The sequence below is a fragment of the Phocoena phocoena genome, chromosome 2, assembly GCF_963924675.1.
Source record: "Phocoena phocoena chromosome 2, mPhoPho1.1, whole genome shotgun sequence".
NCBI lineage: Eukaryota > Metazoa > Chordata > Mammalia > Artiodactyla > Phocoenidae > Phocoena > Phocoena phocoena.
The window spans coordinates 167577173-167598514 of NC_089220.1; the positions used below are offsets into that span (position 1 = coordinate 167577173).

Consider the following 21342-nt stretch of genomic DNA (forward strand, 5'->3'; position numbering starts at 1 on the left):
ATAATTAGTAGCAATTAAAGTGGAACTGTATTAAACATAGAAAGCCCTGCTTACAAAGCATTATTAAACTCATATTCATTTGTTTGCAAAAAAGAATTGAAATTAAAATTTTTCCATGACTCTCAGTACATTTGGTTACTGCTGTGTATTTTCCATATCAGTGAAAATATTAGATAATTTCCCGTGAGTTTACGTGTGCCATTTAATATCACCAATCAAATGTAGATGAAACTCTGTGCTTTTTCTCTCCAGTGATTTAAACTTTTAAGATGCTTCCATTAATTGGAAAAACAATCATCTTTGATAACTTTCCCGATCCTTCTGATACATGGGAAATCACTGAAACAATCGGCAAAGGAACTTACGGAAAAGTTTTTAAAGTGTTGAATAAGAAAAATGGCCAAAAAGCAGCAGTCAAAATTCTGGATCCGATTCATGTAAGTCACATTGGTTTTTTTTTTTCCTGCTGAGTAACTTTTAAAAAAAATCTGTATTAAACTGTTAAAAAGTCTCTAGGTATCTTCTATTGATTTATTTATCACAATGTCAGTTACAATTTGAAGAAATGTTTAAAAAAAAAGTCTGCTTGTTATAGGTTCCTTGTTTATATGCTTAACATATAATAAGGTATAATAAATACTTGATATAAGAATAAATATGTAATGCAAATAAGTATATAAATAATACAACTCTCAACAGCTCAACAGTTGATTTAATATTATTTTAGATTTCAAAGTGTTGTCAGAATACAGATTTATGGGTCTAGAAGTAATCCTAAAAGATCTCCTTTTCTTCCTGTGTTCATTTAGGCTTCAGGCAGAATTCCTCTTATTCCAGACCAGAAATATGTTTTAAATTAAATTTCATTCAGAAAAGGGAAGTTAATTTTCAGGTTTACTTAAGTATTTCCAGAGCAGAAATGATGTTCCTTTATAACCAGGGTGAGGTTCCTTGTGAAAAATTGAATGTCCTGGTCAGTCCACATGGCCTCTTTTTCAGCAGTGCCCCAATGGGCTCCTCCTTTGCTTTTTTGGGGAAATCCAGTTGTGATGAGGGAAACTCATCTTTCTTTGCCTTTAAGAGCATGAGGAGATGGATGAGATTCTTCTTTCTGGGAGTGAGAGCTGGACATTGGGGAGCATTTTCAGCTACTGGGACATATGTAGCTCTCCCCTAGCACCTGGGGGGAGCTAGAATAAGCTCAGCGATCCCATAATCCCCAAACCTCTACTGAGAGCAACTTCTCCGATTACTCAGCTCTTGCACACATGATGGGAGTGCCGTGTGATGGAAATGACGTGATGTGTGTGGGGAGGGCATCAGAGTCCTCGTCACCGCTGTTACGCTCATAAACTGTAGGGCTCTGCAAAAGGTCTGCCCCTGGGCCTCTGTTCACCTTGGTGTTGCTCTTTGTTTTTTGATAGTTTATTTCTGCTAAATCCATGACAACTACATAGTTTCATGTATCTTTGAGCAGAGCAGGGGGAAGGTGGGGTTTCTTTTCAAGTAGTAAATTAGATACACTGGAGGGAAAAAAATGAATAGCACTGTGACCAGGCTTCACTGATGCTGCATGTGTTCATGTTCCCCTGTTGGAAAGTTCTTACCATTCAAACTGAGGGAAGAGAGACACAAATTAGGCTGTACCAAAGTAACTGTACCTCTGGTCTTTGCAATTATGGGTCTGTCCTTTGGTCTTCACTGTTAAGGGTTGGGGTCCACGGTGGCGAGAGAAAGGGCTCCAGACTGATCCCAATGTATCGCCCCATAATCAGTGTCTCTCTCCCATTCCTCTGCTTCTTTGTGGACAAGAACAAGTGGCTTGTGAATACATGTAGCCGTTATTCTTTCATAATGTACTCGTGTTTGGTAGACTGCTAACCTTATACATCATGTCTTGTTCTATTGCTTAAATGAAACATGTAGATTCATAACTACAGTATGAAATGCGTTCTCTTGCTGCTGTTATTCTTGTCACAGTACCTGTGTGTTTCCCTAAGGACTCTTTATTTACTCTCATTCATCATGCCACAAGTCAAATAAAAAAGATTTATAACCAGAAGATTATAATCTTAATAAAATAAATTTAGATGCACCCAGGCATTTTGCAGAGTGGCTTTTTTTTATTATTAAAAGGGTCTTACTGTTACGGATTTTGAACTAATAATCTTCTCTCCAAGGTAGGGAGGAAATGAGCAATACTAGAAGGCAGTAGGCTAGTCCTGGATCTCACACAAACCAGCTCTTGTGACTCTGACTGCCCTGAGCTTTTAGTTTCTTCCTCTCAAATTAGAGCTCTTGTCTAAAATTCTTTCCAGCTCTCTGATTCCATGATTCTGTCTTAAAACAGTGTGGACATTAAATGTTACCATAAAATATTAGAAGTCTTTTTCTTATTTATGACTCTGTGAGTTGTGTCATGTATATGTGATTTTCCTAGATACATGACTAAGTACCTAGTCATGTTTGCACTTTTACTGATGGGATAACAACCTATTCTACTTCTGGGGAATGGGCCTTTAGCTAACTAAAGGCTGTATGCCAATTTATGTAACTTAACTCTTTCACTTTTTTGGAAAGGTAGGAGTTCATTGCATGTATGACTAGTTTTTGATAGCCTTCGAATATCCTGTACTTCAAAGAAACAAAATGAACCAGCTAAAAGTTTTCATTTCAAATAAATGGCTTTGCCATCAAAATAAAGTTAGCACTACAAAGAAAGGAAAATCATCTTAGGTAGTTCTCCATATACGTTTCTTTCTCATTGCACACAAAAATAGCCTTTTATTTATTCCTTTTCAATGAAATAAATGGAATTAGAGATATATTTGATGAGCAGGAAAATCACAATCTCTCCCCTTAAGCAGTGTAATGAGAAGTTTCAGTACATAGTACTGAATGCAGTAAAAACTATGCTGACCTTGCTTTGACAAAATAAAATTCTACATTTGGTAGTATAAATTGTTTCTTTGACTTCATTCATGTTTTTCTCACCGTTCTCTCCCCATGACTTTTTGAAACTAGGATATTGATGAAGAGATTGAAGCAGAGTACAACATCTTAAAAGCACTTTCTGACCATCCTAATGTGGTCAGATTCTATGGCATGTACTTTAAGAAGGATAAAATAAATGGAGATAAGCTGTGGCTGGTTCTTGAGGTGAGTGTTTCAACATTATTTTACATGTGGAAATTTGCAGTGTGGTCTTTTTTTTTTAAAATAAATTTTGTTTATTTATTTATTTTTGGCTGTGTTGGGTCTTGGTTGCTGCACGCAGGCTTTCTCTAGTTGCAGCGAGCGGGGGCTACTCTTTGTTGCGGCGCGTGGACTTCTCATTCCGGTGGCTTCTCTTGTTGTGGAGCACGGGCTCTAGGCCCGCAGGCTCTAGGCACGCAGGCTCAGTAGTTGTGGCTCGCGGGCTCTAGAGTGCAGGCTCAGTAGTTGTGGCGCACAGGCTTAGCTGCTCCACGGTATGTGGGATCTTACCGGACCAGGACTCGAACCCGTGTTCCCTGCATTGGCAGGTGGATTGTTAACCACTGCACCACCAGGGAAACCCCTGCAGTGTGGTCTTGGAATGACTTAATGTTTATGTAACATTGACCCTGTAAAGCAGTTCTGATATGTTCCTGGCTGGTCACATCCTTTGTAGAATGTTATGCCCAGTTCTGGTCTTGCCACCTTTAGAAACATGGGGAAATGAAAGAAAATTAATTAAAGATTAAAAGAAAATGTTTCACGACTTCCCTGGCAGTCCAGTGGTTAAGACTCTGCCCTTCCACTGTAGGGGGCACGGGTCAGATACCTAGCGGGGAAACTAAGATCCCACATGCTGTGTAGACAAAAAAACAACAACAACAACAACAATAAAAGAAAATGTTTCCACAATAAAAGACTAAAGAAACCAGGATTACTTTTCTTTCAGAAGAACATGTTATAAAGGGACTTCACTATAAGTTTTATTTATTCATCCATATTTTGTTCAACATAACACGTGACAGAGGCTCAGTGCCAGGTGCTATGATATGAGAGAAAATTAATGTACCTGAGGCTTCATTAGACAAAAATGGCGAGCTGCTAATTTCTTCTTCTGGCTTCACTGAATACTAATGACATAAACTACAGAACCGGGTACGGTGGGTCCTCCATATCTGTGGGTTCCACGTAGTTGGATTCAAACAGCGCGATCCGTGGATATGGAGGGTCAACTGTATTTACATTTATGGGGAAAAACCTTACTAGAAATGGTGTTGAATATTAAATAAGTTGCCAAAGGGAAATTATGGAGTCTGCCTTTTCAATTTCTGAGAATAGGTTGGGACAATTCTCTCTAATGCAGGAGTACTGGAAGGTGCCCCACTAGGGTAACTGCCAGTCCTAGAAGAATGTAAGAATGTGTTTCTTCTGATTTTCATTGAGTATTTTTATTCAAGTTGAAGTAATCACTAATTCCAATAAAATTTATAAAAATTTTTAAAAGCTGCTCTTATTAAACTCAGGGCTAGTAAAACCTTTATATGATCACCTTAATAGCATCTATTTATTGTGTTCACATTATTTTATTTTTTTAATTGAAGTGTAGTTGATTTAGAATGTTAGTTTATGGAGTAAAGCAAAGTGATTCAATCATATCTATCTATCTATCTATCTATCTATCTATAGATAGATAGATACACTCTTTCTCATATTCTTTTCCATATGGTTTATCGCAGGATATTGAATATAGTTTACTGTGCTGTGCAGTTGGACCTTGTTGTTTATCCATTCTATATATAATAGTTCGCATCTGCTAATCCCAAACTCCCAATCCATCTCTCCCCTGTACCCCACTTCCCCTTGACAACCACAGGTTTGTTCTCTGTGTCTTGTATTCACATTATTTCATTAACATTTGCTTATTCTGTTTCTTTTTTAGAATGTGCCATTGATTTTCCTCACAATAATCATTTATAAATATATTGTCTCCGTACTTTATATTTTTTCTATTATGGTTTTTAAACGAATCTACAAGTAGTGATCATTGTAGAAAATACTTGAAACTATGAAAAGAACCACTCTTACCTCTGAACATATTTCCTTCATCTTTTTTGTGTGTGTTTAAAATGATTGACAATATTACTTATGAAATTAGCGTATTTTTCCAGTTCATATAATTTCAGATAGACTTAATCATTTTTATCTTTTTAAAAATAAATACTTTCACTTGATTAATAAAAAGCAAGTAGAACCAGGGGGCTTATAATACAGAACAATATTAGTGTAGATCCAGGTTAGTGGTGCCACCCTGTCCTGAGCAGGTAGGTCTGTGCTTTTGCTGTGTTGATCGCTGTACCTGGAAATAGATGGCCGAACTTCTCTACTCTTTCATTTCCTAATCCGTATTCTGAATTTTGGCACGATTATTAATTGCACCTCTGGAACCCTATGCCCTCCTACTCCATTCTGGAGGTCTGCCAGGTATCTGACCTCTGATATCTCTCTGCTGCTCACCTGGGTGGAATCCACCATTTCCGCCTTCTCTTTCCCAGGTTACTTCTCTGTTTCGCACATCATGTAGTTATGTACCTTGCTCCCGTTACCCACGCTACTGATGTCAACAGATCTTGAGTCCGTTCAGTTCAGTTTTTCTAAGGAACAAAACCCCCATCTGCGTGTGTGTGTGTGTGTGTGTGTGTGTGTGTGTGTGTGGTGCTCAGGCAGGCTCCTGGATGTTGATATTTTGTATGTTGGGTAAGAGGGTATCAAGTCTTGATGAGAGACCTCCAAAGGATCCCTTTTTCCTGCCCCTCCCCTCCCACCTCCTCCACGTTCACTCTTACCTCGCCCTGTCCTGGTTAATCTGCTCTGGTGACCTCAGAATAGCCCCTAGCTAGCGCCTCAGTTTGTGGTTTCCTCTGCATTGCTCAGTTAGCACTCAGTCATCTGCATGCCATGTTGAAAGTTTTTGTTGTGATCTCTTCTCCACTTCTCTCCCTTTTTGTTCTTTTTTCTCTTGTGGTTTTATACTTTTTTATTCCTTTACTAGCATTTTAATGGAGATTTATATGTGATCTCTTCTCCACTTCTCTCCCTTTTTGTTCTTTTTTCTCTTGTGGTTTTATACTTCTTTATTCCTTTACTAGCATTTTAATGGAGATTTACATGTGAGAGGAAATAAGTGTATATGTTTAATCCGCCACCTTTAATTGGACCAGAGTCTTTCAAAATTGTAAAATAGAATTTTCAAGAACCTTCTCAGAATCTGAAACTGTGCATTATTTTATAGAAGTTTAAAAAAATTTTTAAATAACCAGTTGTGTTCTTCAAAGGTAGGCAATTTATTATGATTTCAGAATTATTTTGTATTTCTCAGTTTAGTTCAAGATAGCTTTATAGTTTTAGTTAAATCATGCATTAAAACGAAGCAAAACTTGTACTCATCTCAACATAATTACCTAAGTAATAGAATATAAATTATGAACTTAAACCATTTTGCCTTAAATTAATGGTGAATTGTGAAGAATTTACTTCATATTTGTGTTTGTGTATTGGAGATGCGATGCTCTGCAAATCCTTAATGCAGTCTTGAATAAAATTTTGTATATTTATATCCTTCAGAACATTTTCGGTAATGCATCTTTAATTTTTTTCCTTGTTGAATCATTGGAAAATTAGCATTTGAAAATACAAGTGTTCTGCCTAATGTAGGCCTAAATGGGCAAGGACACAAGGTACACAAGGCCCAGAGTTTAAAAATATTGAATGAGATCAGTCACTGTCTTTTATGCCTAACAAATTCCTATTCTAATTATATTGTCATTTCTCAGTATAATCACTTGGAGTTAGGTGTGAGTTGGAGACTCCAGATCATAGTTAAATGTTCTTTTGAGAGAGCAGAAAAGATTGATTAAAATGCTTTTGGAACATCAGGTACAAGCACAGTAGCTTCCTGATATAATGAATCAGCAGAGACTTAACAGCTTCTTTGAGCTTTGTCCTTATATTTTATTATCAGATGGAGGTATTGGAAATATCCCTAAAAGGCTTGAGAAAAAAGAATAAATGGTAATTTATTAAAATAGTATTTCAGGAATCTGACCTATTTGCACTTACAAAGTGGGGGAAAAACATAGAGAAAGCAAGAAGTTGGCAAACTGTATGTAAGGTAATTGATTTGCACATATGCAAATTACACTAATTATATATACACATAAGTGGCTAGATGTACAATTAACCTGATTTATAAACATGAATGGTGCAGGTGCTGCTTTAGAGGCACTTTCAGAAAATTGGCTTGTGGCATAAATACTTTATTCTACAAAATGACTACTAATTATACCTCTTATCATAATAAAGCCCCAATAAATTATTCTGCATGAGGGTAAGGATGGCCAAAGAGGGGCTGTGGTATTACCCAGAGAGTCATGCTAACAGTGCTAGACTTCTGATGTGAATCTACATAAAGAAGGTGTGTCCTGGAGGGGCTGAGCCATCAGTAAATATCCCTCGTTATCAGCCTGGCATGTGCCGGGGGTGCCGTACCAGCTTAGACAAACTCCTGCCCAGAGGTTTTTCATCTTGAAAAATCATTTTATTTATATTTCAATCCAGAATTGAAATTCTAAGAAGGGGATTACTTGCTCAGATTTTACTGGATAGTCTACTTTTTCTGTTATTTAGTTGTGACTTTTGAATTATTGCTTTCAGTTTGATACAATTTTTCTTCTTCCTGTTCGTTTTCTTTCATTTTGTTACACTATAAAGTTTTGAGCATTAATGATATACAGGCCTCTGTTTAGGAACTATTTCCTTCTAAATTCTCTGTATATTCATTTTCAGGACATAGAGAAGAGCACTAGTTGCTAGCTCTCTGAAATTCCAGTTACACGAGAAGGGGTAGAAAGTTTTCTTTTGTGGGAACTGATTTTTTTTGCAAAATGTCTATGGGAATTTTTATTGTTACTTAGTATTCTAGGTTTTCCTAATGATGTCAGCATAAAGGGAGAACTGATTTTTTTTTTTTTTTACTTATGCTTCATTTTGAAATACTAGACTTATATTAATTTTTGCTTATTGCTATCATATCTCTTGACTGACCTGCTTTGTAAAATGTACATACCTCTTTTGCTTAGTGTTTCCGTTAATTCCTAGCGTCTCCTGTGGTGGATCAGGGGCTGGATGTAGGCGGGGCTCGGGGGAGGTCGCTAGGTTTCTGCATCTGATGATCACTAAATCGGGAGACTCAAAAACAGTGTCAAAATTGAGTTAAATCAGTCTGGTATTAAGCATTTTCTACTGATGAGCTCGAAGGGCAAGATTGTAATTTACCCTTTCTTGGTTGGCTGGACAGCAGCACCTTAAGTACTTGAGGAATACAGTCTTCTGTCTCAGAGTCTATTTGTCTAGTATGTTCTCAGCCATAGTGGCTGTGAAAAGATGGCCTCTGTCATTGTGTGTGTGTGTGTGCGTGCGCGTGCGTGCATGCATAAGTGTCTAGGACTAAAGTTTATTCATCCAGTCATTTATTAATTCCATAAATATTATCTATTACTTTGGGCCAGGCATTTTGGTAGGTTCTGGGCATTCAGTGGAGAACAAGACAAACTGTCATCCTGGGGCTTAGAGTCTAATGGGGCAGAAAGACGATTTAAAACTAAATAGACCGATTAAATAATTACGCATTGTTATTGATACTATGAAGAATATAAATGGGGTGCTAAAAAAGAATGAAAAAGAAGACCCTTTACGAAAAGAGAGGTGAAAGAAGGCCTAGCTGAGTAGGTAACATTTTAAGCCTCCACCTGAAAAAAAAAAAAGCAGGACACTTGTGGTACCTTTGTTCTTTAATATATATTCCAGATACTCTGATAAGAATCATCCCCATCTCAAACCCACTGAAGCAGAAACTCCAAGAATGAGTTTTAGGAAACTAATTTTTTAAACAAGTACTAAGGTGATTCTTATCAAAGGAAAGTTTGGAAAACACTGCCAGAGCTTCTCAAATTTCAGCGTGCATAGAAGTAATCTGGGACTTCTGCTCTGGCCATGACAGTAACTTGCCTCATTGCGTGGCTGTACCATAAATAACTAGAAAGCTGCATAAAATATATTTTTAAAAACACAACAATTTTCAAACACTGGGAAAGAGACAGCTTAAGACTGTGACATTGAGAAAAGGAAATAAACAAGAGGAACACTACAATTATCCCATCTTTTAATCTTGGAGGCAGTTTCCAGACCACGGGCATAAGGAGGACATTCCCAAGGAGATCACAGCTATCTTGCTGAACTGAAAAGATTGGGAAGGCAGAAGTGGCTGGAATTTTCAAAGAAGGGAGAGTTAAGCAGGAAAAACGCTCCAGAAATCTTCATAGGGGTTCCCTTGAGTCTTTTACTGAAAACCAAGCTGGAAATGTATAGGGCAAGATTTCGGGCAGTTGGGCAAAGAACAATTATTAGGGTAAGAATTACTGAAAAGCAGTAATCTGAACAACTGCTGGAGTTTGTGCAGGGTTGAGAGATGCTTGAGTTCTGATCAGCCAAATTGGGGAATCTTTGTTGAACCCCTGAGGCACTTAGTAGAGACCCTCCAGAAAGGTTATGCGTTAAAGGAAGGGCTAGACTCACCCTAGAATAAGAACTTCCCTTGGCCTCCCATAAGAAGTTCAAAAACAGGGCTTGAAATGTTCAGGTTGGTCCACAAGTAGATTAACTGCCTGACAGAACAAAATTCAACATTCGTTAAGGGAAGACAACAAGATCTGAGCATTCAAATGTAAAATTAGTCATGTCCATCATTTAATAAAAAATATTAGATATGTAAAGAAGCAGGAAAAGGTGACCCATTATCAGAATAAAAATCAGTCAAAAGAATCAGACCCAGGAATAACCAGGATAATGGAATTAGCAGATAAAGACTTTAAGACAGCTATTATCACAGCGTTCAAGGATTTCAAAAGGAAAACATGAACATAATGTTGAAAGAAATGAAGACTATAGAAAAGAGTTGAATGGAGCTTCTAGAATAGAAAAATCCAATATCTGTAATGAAAAATATATAGTGTTGAGTTTAACAGCAGCTTAGACATGTGGAAGAAAAGATCAGTGAATTTGAAGACCGGAAAATAGAAGCTGTCTAAACTGAGCACAGACAGACAAAAAAGGGAGAAAGACCCCTGCGACTTACGGGACATTATCTAGTATTCTAAACTGTGTGTAATTTCAGTCCAAGAGCAGTACAGGGGCGGGGTGGGGGGGCAGAGATACAGTATTTAAATAAATGATGGCTGCAATTTTTCTGAATTTGGTAAACACTAAAAAGTCACAGATCTAAGAAGCTCAAAATCCCTCTTGTAGGATAAACAAAGAAAACCACACTAAGATATGTCACAAACAAGATGCTGAACACTAATAATGAAGAGAACATTACAAAAGCACCAAGAGGACATGTGGGGGTCAGAGAGAAGTGTGGCCACTGATCTGTCCTCCAGTGCAGTGGAATGGTATATTTAAAACATTGAAAGCCTTTCAACTTAGAAATCTGTGTACAGTGAAAATGTTATTCATTAATGAAGGCAAAATAAAGACAGATGTTCTCATCAAAGGAAAAGAATTTACCGTCAGAGACCTGCACCATAAAAATGTGGAATAAAGTTTTCAGGCTGAAGGAAAATGACTTCATATAAAAACTCAGACCTGCAAAAAGAAATGAAGGATATTATCCATGGTGAATATAAAGATAAATAAGAAACTTTGTATGTTATATTTTTTAGTATCTTTAAAAGAAAAAAAATTACTGTTTGAAACCATAATTATAATTATGTATTGTGGGGTCATTACATGCAGAATTAAAATGTATAACAGCAATAGCAAAGGGACAGGAGAGGAAAAATGGAAATGTACAGTCTTAAGGGTCTTACATTACTTATGAAGTGGTATAATATTATTTTAAGGCATACTCCGTTAAGTTAAAGATACATATTGTAAACGCTAAAGCAACCACTAAAAATAAAATGAAAAAGTACAGTTAATAAGCCTATAGAGGACAAAATTAAATACTACAAATATTAGTTGTGTTCTTAAATGTTACTTCATTTGCTGTACACCCTTACAATTTCCAAAGACTTTAACTCATTGTTTATTTTTATAATTTTCACCAGTTATACTTGGGAATGAGTCCACAGAGTTCTTCACACTGTCATTCTGGGGGAAAAAAATGAATCCTGTGAAATCTTTAAGAAAGAAATAATCAGTCTTGTTGACTCATTTATGAGGGCAACATTATACTGACAAAAGAAGACAAAGATATTACAAGAAAAGAAAATATATTCTGACATTTCACATGAACGCATTTGGAAAAAATCTTTCTCAAAATATTAACAAATTGAATCCAGTAATATATAAAAATGTTAATATGTTATGACTGAATGGGATTGATCCCAGGAATGCAATTTTATTAAAACATTAAAATGAGTTTGTTAAACATTAAAATTTATTGCATCATAATTTACTGTGTTAATGGAATCAAAGAGAAAAAAATCAATAAAAATGTGTCAAGGGCTTCCCTGGTGGCGCAGTGGTTGGGGGTCCACCTGCCGATGCAGGGGACACGGGTTCGTGTCCCGGTCCGGGAGGATCCCGCATACCGCGGAGCGGCTGGGCCCGTGAGCCGTGGCCGCTGAGCCTGCGCATGCGGAGCCTGTGCTCCGCAATGGGAGAGGCCACAGCAGTGAGAGGCCCGCGTACCGCAAAAAAAAAACAACAAAAAAAAAAAGTGTCAAAATTCAACACACATTTATGATAGACAATCTCAGCGCTCTAGGAATAGATGGAAATTTCACCTAACAAAGTGCATCTACCCAATTTCTTATAAAGTGTGCAAAAAAAGTTTGGACTCCTTGCAAAAGCATATATATAATATGTTTAATATCTTTCTTTTGGGGGGAAATTCAAATTAAAACCACAATGAAGCTATAGTACACACCCACTAACATGACTAAAATTTAAAAGACTTATAATACCCAGTATTGGTGAGGTTGTGGAGCAAATTGAACTTTTACACATTACTTCGGCAGTGTGAAATTGTGCAGTTACTCTGCAAGCAATACAGCCGTGTCTTATAACATTACACCCACAGTTACCAAAAACTTCACGTGTAGGTGTTGCTAAAAATTGGTTTCTATAAAAAGACTCAAACACTTTTATAAGATGAGCAAAGTAAAAACTAGAATGAGTGTTAGAAAATGAGAGTTTCTGCTTTTGTGGCCTCACATGGGATATGGTCAGACTAAGCGAAGCATCTTAGAGCATTCTTAGAATAAACAAAAAACAATGAAAAACAGCAAAAGTCAGAAATGCCAACTGCAGAAGTCAGTAGTCCTTTTCCAGAAATTTGAGTAAAAATCTCATATCTCTCCTAACACAGTGAAGACAGAATACATTTTGAAAACTTATAAAAGCTGTCTTTGGAAGTGAGTTGTAACGATCTGTTCAGAGAATATCATCCCTTTTGATTTAGGTTATTGGTTTTTTTTTTCATGTTTGACTACAGCCTAGGGAGAGGATTCATTCTCACTGTTGCTCTGTCCTTTCATTAGTGTAGCTCTGGCTTAAGAAAAGTATGCTTCAGTTTTGTTCAGTGAAAGAACATTAAGGCCCTGTTGTAGCATTGTGCTGCGAAGCTACCCTTAAGGGTTTTCTGGTCCCCTATTACAAATCCCCCTTTTAACCTATCTTGGTGATTTAAGAATTGCATTGGGTTAATACGATGCAGTTCATTCCTCTGGGTGCAGTTCTTTTTAAATGGAAACATAACGGTCATTTTCATTTTTTATGATCTGTTGCTTAATTCAACATTTGCATTTCCTTTAATATATTTTAATCCTTCACATTCATTTAAAAACAAACATACTCAAGTTAATTGTTTTTCACTTTATTCATATATGAAAGGCATTTTATGCTAATTGAACAAAAGTAAATTTCACCCTAGAGCATATTTGAAATGTTGCTAATTCTAAACGAGGATTTAGAATATTCATGGTGATATCTCATCTTGGGCATCTTTAGGAAGAGGTCAGCCACAAGTTAACTTGTGGTTTATTGACATTTGGTCCCTATGGTCTGTTTAATAATTTCTTTTTCGTTTTAATCTACCTCTTCTTCAAGTTTCATTCAAAAGACCCCTTTCCATTCTGAAAATTAAACCACTATTCCTGCTTAGGCAGCAGCCAAATAGTAGAATAATTAGTTTCTAAGAAGACCCTGTAAGGGGTCTGACGTAACTTGGAGTCATTTTCTTTGCTCCTTCATTGTTAGTTTAGGACCTTTTCAAATATTCTTGATGTTAGCAGCTAGATTTAAAAAAATTAATAGATTTTATTTTTTTGAACAGGTTTAGGTTTATGGAAAAAATGAGTGGAAAGTTCAGAGAGTTTCCATAAATCCCCCTCACCAAGTTTTCCCTGTTATTAACATCTTGCATTGGTATGGTACATTTGTTACAGTTGATGAGACAATAATGATACATTATTGTTAACTAAAGTCCATAGTTTACATTAGGGTTAATTCTCTGTGTTGTACATTTTACAGATATTTTAAAGACTTTATTTTTTAGCATAGTTTTAGAGTCACAGAAAAATTGAGAGGGAGGTACAGAGATTTCTCATATGTCCTCTGCCCTCACACATGCATAGACTCCCCCATTATCTACATTTTCTTACCAGAGTGGTGCATTTGTTACAATCGATGAACCTACACTGACACATCAGTACCATCCAAGGTCCACAGTTCACATTAGGGTTCACTCTTGGTGGTATACTTTTTATGGATTTTGACAAATAAATAATGACCTGTATCCACCATTACAATATCATATAGACTTGTTTCACTGCCCTAAAAATTCCTCTGTGCTCCATCTGGTCATTCTTCCCTTTCTCTTCCCTGAACCCTGTTAATCATTGATCTTTTTACAGTATCCATAGTCTTGCCTTTTCCAGAATGTCATATAGTTGGAATCATACAGTATGTAGTATTTTCAAATTGCCTTCTTTCACTTAACAGTATACATTTAAGATTACCCTATTCCTTGTGTTGGTAACTAGGTTTTAAACCCAATTCAGAGTCATATTTTCTGTTTTCTGGGTACCTTTGAATAATAGAAAAGTGTTCTGTAATAATTGGGCATCCATATATAATCCATACCTAACACATGTACAAAAATTAACTCAAAATGGATTATACACCTACCTATATGTGGAACCTAAAACTATAAAACTTCCTGAAGGAATTATAGAAGAAAAATTTTTTGACCTTGGGTTAGGCAAACATTTTCTTGATATGACATAAAAAACACTTTCCGTAAAATTTTTAACATGATAAATTTAGAACTTCTGCTTTTCAAAAGACACTTAAAATAAAAGGTCAAGCCACAAACTGGGACAAAGGACTTGTATCCAACATATATAAAGAACTCTCAAAACTCAATAATAAAAAAAAATTAAAAATGAACCAAAAATTTGAACACTTTACCAAAGAAAGTAAATGGATAGCAAATACATACATGAAAAGATGGTCAATGAAATTAGTCATTAGACAAACTCAAATCAAAATCACATGAGATCCATTTAGAATGGCTTTTTAAAAAGTCACAATGTCAACTGCTGACGAGGATGTGGAGCAACTGGAACTCTTGTTCACTGCTAGTGGGAATGCAGAATGGTACAGCCACTTCGGGAAATAGTTTAGCAAATACCTAGAAGGTCATACATGTGACCGATAGGACCCAACAATTCCCAACAGCAATGAAAACCATATTCATGGAAAAGCCTATTATGCAAATGTTTACAGTGGTTTTGCTCATAATTGCCAAAAACTGCAAACAACTCAAAAGTCTTTCAATTAATGAATGGATAAACAAACAGTAGTTTATCTATTCAGTGGAATACTCAGCATTAAAGAAGGAATGACTAACATTAAAATAGTCTTAAAGAAGGAATGTACAGCAACAAAGATGAATCTCAGATTCATTGTGCCAAATCAAAGGAGCTAGACTTAATGGGCTACACACCTTATGACTCAATCCGCATGACATTCCTGCGGAGATAAAATCATAGGGGCAGAAAAGAGATTAGTGCTTGCCAGGGGCTGGGGAAGAGGTTTGACTACAAAGAGACAGGAGGGTAGATTTTTTTTTTTTTTTTTTTGCGGTACGCGGGCCTCTCACTGCTGTGGCCTCTCCCGTTCAGGAGCACAGGCTCCAGACGCACAGGCTCAGTGGCCATGGCTCATGGGCCCAACCGCTCCGCGGCATATGGGATCTTCCCAGACCGGGACACGAACCCGTGTCCCCTGCATCGGCAGGCAGACTCTCAACCACTGCGCCACCATGGAAGCCCAGGAGGGTAGATTTTTGTGTGTTGGAGTTTTTCTATATCTTGACTGTGGTTGTGATTACATGACTAATATGTTTGTCAATACTCAGAGTTGTATGCTAAATTGGGTGAATTTTATTGTATGTAAATTCTCATACCTTACTTTAAAAATTTTTATTGTATGTAAACTCAACATACCTCACTTTAAAAAACACCTAAAGTGTATATCACAAAGAATCCTGTATTCTCAACTTTACTAGTTAAGGAAAATAACTATGTCAAAGAAATATTGATACCAGAAAGTGGTGTTTGAACTTCTTAGTGCAAACTCTATGATCGCATTAGTTCTTTTTTCAATTTTTATTTTATTTCCTGCATATTTCTTTTTTAAAAAATAAATTTATTTATTTTTTATTTTATTTATTTATTTATTTTTGGCTGTGTTGGGTCTTCGTTGCTGTACATGGGCTTTCTCTAGTCGTGGTGAGCAGGGGCTGCTCTTCGTTGCGGTGAGCAGGGGCTACTCTTTGTTGCAGTGCGCGGGCTTCTCATTGCAGTGCCTTCTCCTGTTGCAGAGCACAGGCTCTAGGCACGAGGGCTCAGTAGTTGTGGCTCGCGGGCTCTAGAGTGCAGGCTCAGTAGTTGTGGCGCACAGGCCCAGTTGCTCTGCAGCATGTGGGATCTTCCCGGACCACGGCTCGAACCCATGTCCTCTGGCATTGACAGGTGGACTCTCAACCACTGCACCACCAGGGAAGCCTCGTCCTGCACATTTCTTTATGGCTCCTTTATTCTCCCTGTAAGATCCTAGCTGTTTACTCTTGAATTAACATAATAGTCAATCACAGAAGATGCAGCAAAGAGGCCACACTTTGGAGACATAGAAAAAGCCATTCAGTCACCCTGCAATAAATTTTGGAAATTTAAAAACTGGTCCTAAAACTTGGTTCTTTTAAATAAGTGCTCTGCAATTTAAAGGACTCAATTTCTTTTCAGTCAATTTTTAAAAATTAATTAATTATTTTGGCTGTGTTGGGTCTTCGTTTCTGTGCGAGGGCTTTCTCCAGTTGCGGCAAGCAGGGGCCACTCTGCATCGCGGTGCGTGGGCCTCTCACTGTCGCAGCCTCTCCCGTTGTGGAGCACAGGCTCCAGACACGCAGGCTCAGTAGTTGTGGCTCACGGGCTTAGTTGCCCTGCGGCATGTGGTATATTCCCAGACCAGGGCTCGAACCCGTGTCCCCTGCATTGGCAGGCAGATTCTTAACCACTGTGCCACCAGGGAAACCCTCTTTTCAGTCAATTTTGAATAATTTTGTGAACTAATCTTGCTGGGCCACAGAGGAGGCGATGTGACCCTGTATTCTGCTGTCAGGACGGCACACTCTGCTTCTTATCCAGTTAAAATGTGTTCCCTTTTCTGCAGAAGAAAATGCTGGTTTGGGAGTGCCAGGGCTGCACAGATTCCTGTAGAAGATGAATGTTTTCTTTGAATGTAGAAAGACACCAGCTATGAAAGGAGTTGCATCTAAGTGTTCATTTGTGACTTCGTGTTTAGATTTTAAACACACTTAACAAAAACAATATTACACATGATGGCTAGATCGACCAGCCAGCCCAGACCTCCTTTTGGGGGATCATGACATGTCATGATTAAATGTAAGACTGGACTCTAAAGTCAGGCTGTCCAAGTTGAGGTCTTAGCTTTGTCACTACTGTGTGATCTTTTCCAAGTTACCTTAGCATTTTGTGCCTCACTTTCCCAATCCTTAGTATGGAGATGCTAATAATTCCTATTTCACAGAGTGGTGAGATACACAGATAATGCACGTAAATGGATTAGAAATGTGCTAGCTTAAAAAATGTGCCCAACACAGCTGTTATTATCTCATCTATAATGTATCAGAAGTGTTAAGGCATCCAATAAAATCTAATCACTGTGTTAGAAAAAAGTTTGAGAGAAAATGTGTTCAGTATTTTAGATGAGGGTGTTAGAATACACTTCCTCTCACCTTTGTTTTCTACCTCCATTTAGGTCAGTAGAGTCAGGGAAATGCCAGGCTCTTAGTTTGCAGGCACTGAGGTGTCAGAGGAGGCCCCATAGTTCAGGGTAAGGGCAAGGACACCATGGACCAGAGCCCTGGGGGGAGAGACAGAGCTGACAGCAAACGCTAATGGATCAGACGTTAGGGGATCACGGGGTCAAAGCTTTGTTGGGACCATTTACCTAGTTATCTCCCCTCTCATGTTCCACTGCTAATGTCAGTGTTTGTCTCTTCTGAGAATGCACAGCCCGTTTGAAAATTTACTGTGGGACTTCATGTTACCTAACTTCAGAGAAACCTGGATGTGAAAAATTCCCCTACCATGCCCCTCCCTCTTGTTTTCCTCTACTCTTGGGAGGTGTGGAGGGAGGAAGCTAGGGAACATGACACTTAAAACAGTTTTCGAAAATAGTATTTGTAACCCTTACTTCAGCACACTCTGAAGTTTTACCAGAAGGGAGGTATGTTTTTAAGTTAATGCGCATATGAAACAGTATCTAGCCATGGATTGAGGTCACATTGCACTATTAATTAAACTATCAGGAATCAAGAATGCCTTAAAGCCCTAGATCTTAAAATTTGAGACTGATTTATAGAATCATAATTCTTTTCCTTAACTTTAAAAGCTAAGCCCAGTGCTTCTCCAGATTCTCTTCTAAAAATTAATTCAAATGGAAACTGTGTTCCAGTAATTAATTGTACACTAGTACAAGTTTATATCTTCATTTCATTTATGAAACCATAAAGATGATGGGAATAATTGTTTGAAACAAAAAATTAGAACAGTTTTGTAAAACGTTTTGAGAAAACCTTTTATAGCAAGTACTTAAAATGGCATATCATTTTATTATCTATCTTGAAATATTCTTTTATAGCTGTGCAACGGAGGATCAGTGACAGATCTTGTGAAAGGATTTCTGAAGAAGGGCAAAAGAATGAGTGAGCCCATAATTGCCTATATTTTACGTGAAGCGCTGTTGGTAAGGCGGTTTAAATTGTTCGCGCATTAATTAGGAGGCAGTTCCAGTTAAATAAAAAGTGAGGATCCTATTTTTAGCAAAACATCACTGCATTAGTATTTATCGATGCAAGAGTAAGATGCAAAATGTGAAATGTTTAGCATAACTAATTCCTTTTCTCCATTAGAGACCTACCCTCCTTGTGTCAACAGAAACCTGAGTTTTGATCTCCTAGGTATATTTCTGAGATTATGGCAAAGGTAGATAATGTGTATTTTTACTAATAGTTAGGTTTTTATTTGCCATTGTTTATTTATTTATTCCTTTAAGAGCCATTATTTCAAATGAGTGTACAGAATGTTTTCTTATGTTGAGATCAGCACATTTTAAATAAACTATTTGCTAAGGGCTAAGGAGTATGCGCTGGTTTTTTTGAATTTTTATATAGTCCAAAGTGGAAATGATATACTTTGATTTGACTAACTCAATGTGAACCATTTAAGAACCTTTGTTAATTTTAACATGTGGTGTGTTTCCTATTGATTTTGTATAAATGCATCCATCTGAAAAATGTGTTTTTGATGCTTTCTTTAAAAGTCACTATGTATTTATTTCCCACTTCTAGGGACTTCAGCATTTACATAACAACAAAACTATCCACCGTGATATAAAAGGAAATAACATCCTATTAACCATCGAAGGCGGAGTTAAACTCGTAGATTTTGGTAAGTTTTGTTTGAAATGCATGGATTTGGGCCGCAGAATGACTCGTGTGATGTGATTTGATCATTTGCCATCAGCCTTGCTTTGTAGGCATTGAAAGAGAAAAAACCAGTATCTCATCGAGGTAGGAAAGTTGCAGAGATTTTTAAAAATTTGGTAAATGAGAGGTTCCCAGAAGAAAGAGTGACTTCTTTCAAGTCAGCCATGGTGTGCCTGTAGCACTCCTACAGCGGTATGCGTGGTTGATTCTCTGAAATAGATGGGCTCCCCATAATCACACTAAGCCTAAATGGTAAGCCCACGGCCCTTACTATCGATTGCGTTCCCGATGGGCAGGGGCCCAAACCCAGGATTTTGAGACATGAGGGGAAACCTTCAGATGTCTCTGGGAAAATGTTTTCCCTCCTAAGAGGGCAGCACAAGTAAAGATTGTCTCTTTCTTACTTGGGACCTTCCATGTCTTATTGTGTTGCCTGCAGCCACCTTGTTCTATCCTGAGGTGTTCCATCCCAAGTGGAAAGGCAGCCCTGCAAGACGGGAAGAAGGAGGGTCCTTGGTGACATAGTCCAGCCACTAAATCAACTGACTTTGAAACCTCCCCTATCTCTGGACCTTCTGTCATGTGAGATAATACATTTCCATATTGACTGAGCCAATTCGGAGTGTCTGTGTCAGAGCCAGAGGCACTGTAGCTGATACCTCGGCTCCTCCTTTTCCAGTTGTGACAGTGATATCTCCCCCGTCTCACTGGATCCCCACTAACACATGACACCCGTGAGAGTGGGTAGCATTATTCTAGGACATCTCAGTATCCTTGTCGTTCTCCCCTTCCTGCACTCAGGCTGGGTAAGGTGTCTCTCCTTGTGCTTCTGTACCCTGTATATTTCTCCATTTCTGTGTTTATCACATAAGATTATGATGGTCTATTTGGTCTTCATATGTAGACAAAGATACTTAGGCTCACAGATAGACAGGGTCATTAAGAGGTGGGACTATGTCATCTTCTATTTTGTAGACCTAATACTTTGGGAATAGTAGTTCAGTGAGTAATAGTTGAACGAATGAGTGACTCTTCCTTCATTTTGCATTTTGGAAAATGAAGCTTAGGGAAAGTAATCGACTCAGTTTAGAAATTAATTGTTTTAATCCCAGTATGTAACTCTTTAGTGATCTGGCTTCACCCAGGAATGAACTTCAGCGCATCTAGACAGGAACAGTTGAATAGCGTATCTTTCAAACGACCACGTATTTTTTTCCCCTCAGCTGAGCATTTGAAAACTACGGAGCAGCAGTGAGCTTGGCAGTGAATTCCTGATTAGTAACTGGGATGCAGCTAGTGTGTGTTACTAGCTGAGTTCAGAGCTGTGCATTTGAACAGTCTGGCCGGGTTAGGATGCTAATGAGAACTTGTGCCTGAAATTCTAAAAAACAACAACAAAACACTCTTCACTGCTCCATGGACAGAGCCATGACTCTCTTCAGACAATACTTTTGGCTCCAGTCTTAACAGACCCAAATGGAGAACTTAACATTTAACTTGAGATCTCATAATTCTCTTGCTCTAAAAAGTGGCTACAATATATAGAGCCCAGATGAAAATTGTTGAAACAAATGTAAGTAAACATCTTCTTCAGTCACACACAAAAAAGAACTTGATAAACCAGTAGCTCTGAGAAAGGCAACTTCCTGGGACATCCTCCAAAGTAATCCAGAGTAAAAATATACACCTAGATAATAAATAAAGTGGCCTTTACTATGATATCTTTAGAAAGTAGTCATAACGTAGAAAGCTGACAAAACGAGAGCTTTGGTTTTATATTAATTAACTTAAAGACTTTACTGTCAGCAGCAATTAGAGAAGAGGGTCAGTTGCCTATTAAATGTGTCCCTGGTGTCTGATACTAAAATGCTATTATTTGCGTATAAAAGGATGCTTATATTTCTGTTCTCCATAGTAAGAGGACATGGATTCCATTCACCTAAGATGGTTTAAGGTTTTCATATAAATTAAAACCCGAGGATGGAGGTTCATACATAGTGAAGCTTCTCAAGGGCATAAGGAATACAGTATACTAAGCCACCAGCTGCCAAACCAAACTGAAAATCAGGGTCCTTAGTTTATGTTTAAATCAGATTTTCAGAGAATGCCACAGCTGGGAGTAAAGGAGTTTAGAATATATTTTTATTTGGATTTCTCTCCTCATAAAATGTGCAGTGGGCTTATTATTGGGTACTGGAGATCTGTACTCGGATGGTTGCCAGTCCTCTAAA

The 21342-nt window shown here is 37.7% G+C and overlaps 1 protein-coding gene across 1 annotated transcript in view; it reads left to right on the forward strand.

Moving 5' to 3' along the window:
• Window positions 1-269: 269 nt before the first annotated feature.
• The window catches only part of MYO3A (myosin IIIA), a 170787-nt gene continuing 149714 nt past the window's right edge, over window positions 270-21342 (forward strand). Inside the window, exons 1-4 of the mRNA XM_065871798.1 lie at window positions 270-437; window positions 3025-3159; window positions 18265-18369; window positions 18974-19073. Of these exons, the coding sequence (XP_065727870.1) occupies window positions 270-437; window positions 3025-3159; window positions 18265-18369; window positions 18974-19073 (508 nt within the window). The remainder of the gene's footprint in view (window positions 438-3024; window positions 3160-18264; window positions 18370-18973; window positions 19074-21342) is intronic.